General features: G+C 38.9%; 1 protein-coding gene across 1 annotated transcript; it reads left to right on the forward strand.

Moving 5' to 3' along the window:
- Nucleotides 1-285: 285 nt before the first annotated feature.
- LOC144640500 (dynein axonemal heavy chain 12-like) lies at nucleotides 286-6,116 on the forward strand (the record flags this gene model as incomplete). The annotated part of the gene is made up of 5 exons (XM_078499612.1): nucleotides 286-390; nucleotides 479-642; nucleotides 3,780-3,870; nucleotides 5,024-5,050; nucleotides 5,927-6,116. Coding segments are annotated over exons 1-5 (577 nt in total), but the record flags the coding sequence as incomplete, so codon positions are not given.
- Between the last annotated feature and the right edge of the window lie 1,952 nt (nucleotides 6,117-8,068).

Consider the following 8,068-nt stretch of genomic DNA (forward strand, 5'->3'; position numbering starts at 1 on the left):
TCCTCGATTTTTCCTTGTGCGGCCTTGACTCGAGATCACGCACTCTTTTAAACATGCAAAAAACTACACAGACGCTTGCTATGCAGGCTAGGGGTTAATATTGCCTGATACCCATTGTTCAATTTTGTACCATGTGATGCATTTTGTCCATTATAAGTGCATGGGGAAATTAATTTGGTGGGTTATAAAGGTAACTGTATGCATGACACTGTGACCTACTATTGGTCTCCTTTTGTGGGACCAAAAGCCCCTGGGGCTTCATTAATTTCAAGAAATATATCAAACATGAGCAACAAAGTTTCACTGGGATATCGGAACACGAAGAAGAGAGTTGAAAATTTGATGCACAGCAGAGTATTTAATGAGATTAAGCAGGAAAAATCAAAAGTGGTTAGTCTGTATGGCTTGCATTTGATATTAATTCAGTGAGCATGAATCCCTTTTGTTGTATTTATTGGTCTCAATGTACTGTTTTTAGATGTCCATTAGAAACGAGCAAGCTCGCCTTTCCAGCTCAGCAGGCAAACTGCCTCGCCTTCCGCCTATTACTTCACCCACCTCACCCAGTTCAAAGTTTGACAAAAGTTATCTCAGAACCTACAGAAGAAGTGAGCATATGCAAGGACTCTTAACAAGCAAGCTGTAAGTGATTTGTAACTATATACAGTATATATAATATATGTAATATGACATACATGCGCGATGTACTGTTGTCATTTGACTACAACTATTAGAATCATTTTGTTGTTTCTTCACATGTATTATTTAAATTGTGAAACCCCTCAAACCTCATTATTTGTGGCATTTTGATAACAGTTGCCCTTAATTAGCGTAAAAAAAATAACAAATTATGAATTGGTGTCGTAGTCAAATGACGTCATTTTACAAATTTTACCAATTGTTGCAGGTTGCAAGTTAAAACTAATATTTGGAAATATCACACAGTCATGCAGTTTCAGATAGAGGGTGGCGTTTCTCTCAAGTTTATTACTCCGGCTGGAGGCCAGGAGTAGTAAAATGGGCTTGATTTCTTTGTAGTCACAAATCTGCAAAATTGCGCAATCGAGTGACGTAATCCCATTGTGCTTTGCGTACCATCTGCTTGACCTCGACAGGGAAAAGTCGCCATTGCAAGTGAAGTCATTGATGCGGAGTCTTTTGTGCCACGGAACGGATTACAAACTTTCAAGGTCTTGTTTGTTATGTTAAACACGTAAACTTCCCTCTCTGGGGAAAGTACAGATTGCTAAAACCTTGGTAGTGTTAAGAAATCCATCTTTCTTTCGGGGCCGCGAAGACTGTGTCGCGACGCAGTGTGTTTTGAATACAAATCATGGACTTGATCAAGGACTTTCTGCGGCATCTCGAGACTTCAGAAAGCAAATGTTATGTATATTATTGCTTTGAATTTTAGATGACATTTTTACCATGATCAGTAAAAGAAGTCAAGTAAAAAATTATAAAGCCGTCCGCTGCAGTACAAGAAATGCTTTTGCGTGAATAAATTTAATTAAGCGTGCAAGGGTTGTTTCACGAGTTTTAAAATTGACGCTTTTGAGACCTTTTGAATACATTTCTTTGCTTCACCTTCTATGAAAATTAATCTAAAATAACGTTTCTTTCAAGTTTCTTTCATTTGTCCATCTTTAGTTCGATATTTTAGGTTTTGAAGATCTAGACATCGATCTGTTTCGAGACAGACGCGGTGTTATCTGATCATCTTTCAACAGTGACCAGACTTTTAGTTTTGTGTTTTATAAAAGATTTAAAAAATTACTCCAGTACTCCAGAAAAATGCAAACAAGTAGTTTGATTAATAGTTAAGTAAATGAAGAGCGTAGAAAGTATTACCAATTCAGTTTTTGGAAGGAACCATGTAGTTTCAGAGTTGTGTAAACAATATTCCAGTCTCCTTCGCAGCCGCTATTTGGTGGTCACGCAACGCTTCCGTGATTCGTAAATAACTCCCGAAAAACGCTTTTCTGCACCAAGAAGTACCACATTGAGATGGTTTTAAATTTTGACAAGTCTTCATTAGCGAGTCCTTACTCCAGCGGAACGAAATCCCGGTTTAAGACGTTTAACGATTCCCCGATATAACGATATGGTTTCGCCAGTCCCTTGGTACATCATTTATATATCGGGGTTCCACAGTATTGTCTAAGGTTACTGGTCATTTTGTTTATTTGTTTGCATTTAAGTCTTCACACTGTAAAACCACGTCTATATTCCTAGTTTTATCTAGGCAGCTTTTCTTTATTCTTTATAGGGAAGATATTTGTTTACAAACATTGTCTCTGTTATTTAAATGTTCGATAAATGTCCAACAAGTTTACACAAAAGCACATTAATAACGATAGGTGACGTCAACGATATCTTTGCTATTGTATTTTATGTTTTATTTTAGCCTCTTATACCCGGGAGTTCCGATACGTACCCAATCCCCTCCCTAATCCTCCACCCCTATGTCACTTCCAGGGCCGGAGTGAACGCTCTGCTAGCGTCTTGTTTGTTTCCAAAGAGTGAGATTTTGGATGGTGCAGGCCATCCATTTTGACATTAAAGGCATCACCTCTGTGCTAGGAGGATTCTGGCAGGACATTTTCCCCAGAAAACTTTGATAAATTGAAGTAGCTAAACATAAGACATGTTTTATTCTGAGAAGATTAAAATGGTAGCTTCTTTAATTGTCGACTCTTTCTTACATTCTGACTTATCTGGAGGTTGATTAATATTAATTATTGTTGTTGGTGAGCCTTAGCAAAGTAACCCCAGGGGAGTGACAGGGATGATCGAAGGATTTTTTTGGGTTTGAAATTTTCGATTCCCAGATTTTTGTGGGTAGGAAAATTTGGCAAGAATTTTTTTTAATTTAAGTAGGGATATTTTGGGGTATTTAAAACAATCTGAAGATTTGAGGAAGTGATGCTTTGGCTGCATAGTTCTCAAAAATCTGTGAATAAAGTACAAACAAATGTGTTTTGCTGTTGATTTTTTGGGGTTATGTTGGAAGCCCTCAGGATTTTTTTGGGTCTTAAATTTTGCCCCCATTCAATCATCCCCGTCATTTGAAATCCTGAGTACCCCCTGGGAAAGTAACACACTATTCAGGGAGTCCTGTGGTCAGGCTTTTAGCCAGGTGGGAGTCCAGGGATCCTATGGACAGCCACTTTTCAGAGACAATTAAATATGAATACCTTATTACATGAAATTTTTGCGACACGTTAATTTCGCGATTTTGAGGTGCACATATTTCGCGACACTTAAATTTTGCGATTTTGCGAAAATTTTGTATTTTAAATCACTTTAATTCCGCGTTTTTGAGTGAGACACAATTTACATTTTCTTAGCAATATATTTTGACATGCCTTTGAATTATATAAAACGACTTCATCGAAGGGACAATAACGCCAAAATTAAAAAAAAAACGCAGGAGGGGACTTACTCTCAATAGAGAAGTTCTCAGAATGTCTACAAGTGAGTCAATTGACGACAACATCCATTTACATTGATTACTGACATATGCGAGTCACTTAATATTCACGTCAGTTCGCGACACTTATTGTTCGCGTCACTTTAATTTCGCGATTTTTTTAGAATCGCGAAATTTGTGAAATTAAAGTGTCGCGAAAATTTCATGTAATAAGGTAACTGTATACGGCACCTGGAAGATTCTGGGTCTTGAAAACATTTGTCATTATCCAATTTCAAAATCTTGCAGAAATTGTGGTATGTCAAAGCCAACTGCTGTAAATCTTTTGACAACTTCTTTCCTTTAGGTATGAAAAAGCATCCCAAGCTCAAGAGGATACTGAAGATAGTCTTAAGAGAAGGCCCATGTCAGCTGGTGAACCTGAAATGCCCTCACAGGTATTATACACATAGATCTATACAATTTTACAATTATACTGTATATCAAATATGTGTGACACACTACATGTTTAGTGTAAAGCTACATGTAAGGTACAAAACTGACTTTTGCTTACTGTAATGATTCAATTTAGCACTCCAGAGGCGCTTATTTACTTTTGGCACCTCAAGGGAGGGCGCTTATTTGAGACAGGGTGCTTATTCAGGACAGAGAGCTCATTTAATTTTTTTGAGAAACAACCAAATGTTTAAAACAAAACTTTAATAAATATTAAAATAATCAACAGTAACAGAAACTGTAACAGTAACAAACTGTTGAAATTTCAGTTATGTCGATGACTTCAGTAGGGGCAGTTATCCACAGTAAAGGCACTTAATCAAAACTATAACAAAATTCTCGAACGTGGTTGGTTATCAGCAGCCCGATTTGAGCACTAATAGGACAGTGTACGCGTCATGCTTGTAATTGGACAGTGTAATTGGACAGTACGCGTCATTTTGCGCGCGCTGATGTTGTGCATTTCGTGGAGTAAACTGTTATGTTTTTCAATATTTTTAAAGGCGTTTAACCATTTAACCGAAGATTAGTTTAATTTGTTTCTCAAATTTTGTCATAGTTTTGATTAATTGGTAACTGGACTTCGTGTCATCCAATTCTGTCTGTAATCATACTCGTGATTAAACAAATCGGACTCCCGCTTCGCGGTGGTCCGATTTTGTAAATCACTCGTATGATTACAGACCGAATTGGACTCCACTCAGTCCTATTACCATTATTAATATATAGAATAGGGGCATGACCTTCAAGAACGGGGGGCGCTCATTAGCATGGGGCACTTATTGGAATAGAGGTGCTTATTGACAAAAAACACATTCAAAGGGGGCGCTTGTTTGGAAGGGGGCGCTTATTGGAAGGTGGGCGCTTAATTGAATCATTATGGTACCTATTTTTAATGGACCACTGTATTTGAATTTCATTAATTACTGGTTACATTTTGTTTTGTTTTTTTTCACCCGTTTTTAATTTCCAGTTCGATCTTTCATTTCTGACAAGCTGCACGTACACAAGACCTTATGAAATTGAGATCCATTTCGCAATGTACAATGTGTGTGTGTTGGTATGTAATAGTTAAATGTTGTTTTTTTCCTGCAGATGATGAGCACTGAGAGAAGAATCAGAGTAAGTACAGCACTGGCTCTTTATTTGTGTGATCTTTAAGGTTATGGTAAAATTATACAGTTGATGCTCTTGTAAGCAGACACCCTTGGGATGCAAAAAAAGTGTGTGTAACTGGGGCTGGCTGCTTACGAGAATGGTTCTCGTATGCGGCCACTAAAGGTGTAAGGGATAGATGGCCTCGTATGGGAGCTTGCCCAGCTATCAATAATGTAAGTGGTGTTTCGAAATGTAACCGGACGTGGATGACGACAAAACTAACACTGAAATATGGTACTGTAATTACTGTAAAATCATTGTGACAACAGTGATGTGACTGTTGATTGATAAAAACAAGATACAGAGGTTGTTAATAGGATTTTCTTTGGGGTGTCTGCTTACAGGAGCTTAAAAACAATGAAATTGTGCAAAGTCGTAATCTCTGAATGTGTCCGTGGCACTTACGGGAATGTCCGCTTACGAGAATGTAATTTAATATAGAGTTTGTATGAAAGTTAAAACAGGGTTTCAAACAAGGCGGCCGTAAGTAGAGCTGTCCGCTAACGAGAGTGTCCGTTAAGAGAGCTTCGACTGTAAGTCAAAACATTAAATCACTGACAACAGTCCATTTCAGGACTACTCTCAACCAGATGATTACACTCTAACAGTGTAACTAATGGCTAAAAACTGCTTGTGCTCGCTCGTGTTATACTGATAATTATTCTTCATAGTGAATAAATTATGTTCCAGCTTGATTCACTATTACCTGTTTAACCAATTTACTCCTGGAATTTGAGCACTGAAAAGGACTTACTTAAGTAAGTTGAAGTTAGAAATTAACTGAAATCTAAAATTAACTGCCACTAAAATGAAATATGTTTGTCAATGTTTGTGCTGCAGTTAAATTACCAGTTTATGAAGAAATGTGTTCAGGAAGGACCTGTTACACCGATGGCTGAAGATTGGTGGGATACCATCTTAACTATGATCCCAACAAAGTTGGTTGTGTCTCCACAACTGCAGCCGCACATCAAGGAATTGTATGATGAAGTTAAAGTGGAGTATGAAGCTAGTATCAGAAAGGCTATGGGTGAGTGTCAGGCTTGAATTCTTTGCTCCATGTTATGGTTACTGAAATGTTATTAATTTTATTAATAATAGGTTCCTCTGCATTGAGCAGAGTGTAATAGAACCCTTGTAAAAATTTTACCGCGATCGCGGTGCGATCGCGGTGCGATCGCACCGCGAATGTCGCGATCGCGCCGCGATTTGTTGCCATCGCGACGTGATCATGCGTGACGCGATTGTAAATGAACGCGATCGCTCCGCGAATGTCGTGATCGCGCCGCGATTGCCGTGATAGTCGCGATCGCAGCGTGATGAGTGCGATCGCGGCGCGATTGATTACCACCGCACCGCGATTTGGGGGGCTGGAATAAATCTCGGGAAGTGTTCCCGGCGAGAACTCACTTCTCGATCACCGGGAGAAAGTCAATATGCTTTGAAACTCTCACAAATCATGCTGTGGTCGTAACGCAAATCATGACTTGTATTGATGAAATAAACTTTAAGTACTAATCAAAGTAGTAATAAAACTATTTTGATTTAAAATGTCGAAAAACATTTTATTACGTGACGGTGAGCCGTGAGGACGTGATTCCCACGAGAAAAGTTTTATTTAGTTTTAGTCTAGACGAACTGGCGCGACAAAGTGGCGCGTGATAATGAGTAAAGATAAATTAAAAGATAAGAATTTTTATTTCTTAACAGTCCGTTTTTTAATCTTTTCAAACACTTTGTTTCTTTCTTTTCTTATCTTTGAGGAACCTTAATACCTTTGAGCAATCCAATGACAATTAAATTTCTGTCGGCCATTTTCTTCAAATGCAAATACAATCAGGAATTCGCTGCAATTGCGTTTTTCGCATTGAAAAATCCCCTATATGGCATTTAATTTAATTGTGGCTCCGAAGAGGCTGTCAGAATGAGCTTTTTTAGAGCTTTATATTTACCTTCCCGTAGACCACGATCGTAGACCACACACATCGAAGTCCTTTCCCGCCTTTTGCCGCAAGGTGTCGTGAACTGAGCGTTACGATTGGCTGAGTTAGGTCACGTAGTGCATAGTACACGCAATCGCCACGCCATCCCAATTCCCAAGCAGAAAAGAAATTTTATTTCGAGAAAGTTGGTATGTTTTCTCTTCACAATCAGCTGCTTCTGTTAATAACAAGAGTTTAGAAGCGACCTAACTTGATGGAAAAGCGTCTCTGTGAAAACTGCTAGAATTAATTGTTTTGTTAATTCGAGCGACAGCTTGTTTATAATTTCAACAGCGCTTCGTCATGGACTTTGTTGACTGATTTACAGCTGAACTGTGATTTTTTTAAAAAATGCAAAACTCGAACAGTGGAAAGAGGAAAACATTTTGACTGTAAGGACCATTCAATGCGAAGTTGTACCTGTTGATGCTTGGGACTTAAAGCTTCGGGGAAAAGCGCATCTTCGACGGTTCGGCTTCTTCGCAGATGCATGACCAAGAGATAGTTCGCTCGTTTGGTAGATCACATCATTGCATCTTCCTTCGCTTGAGCACAAGTAAAAGGTTAGTTGCCGTTATGTATGTGTTGTTTCCTTCATGACATTTTACAGAAGAACTGTTCACTTATTTACTTGTAAACTTAAGACTCAATCACGCTCTCGGCTTTGCGAAATATAATTGTGCTCGGCAGCGAAACTGGCCGTCTTTTTCTGCATGTAAGCTTCTGTAAATAAATGATGTTGTTTCGATACAGAGTCTGTGTGTTTGTTTTGTCGGTATGCAAAACACCAAGATAATTGTTTTTAAATTTAAAGATTTAGGCGCGATCGCGGCGCGATGGGTCGGGAATCGCGCCGCGATTTGGCTTGCGAGAATCGCGGCGGCCAAAAACGCGGCGCGATCCAAGCCGATCGCGGTGCGATCCAAGCTCAATCGCGGCGCGATCGCGCCAATCGCGGCAGCCAAAAATGCACCGCGATCGCGGTAAAATTTTTACAAGG

The sequence above is a fragment of the Oculina patagonica genome, unplaced genomic scaffold (genome assembly GCF_052425735.1).
Source record: "Oculina patagonica isolate OP01 unplaced genomic scaffold, crgOcupat unplaced312, whole genome shotgun sequence".
In the NCBI taxonomy this organism is placed as follows: domain Eukaryota; kingdom Metazoa; phylum Cnidaria; class Anthozoa; order Scleractinia; family Oculinidae; genus Oculina; species Oculina patagonica.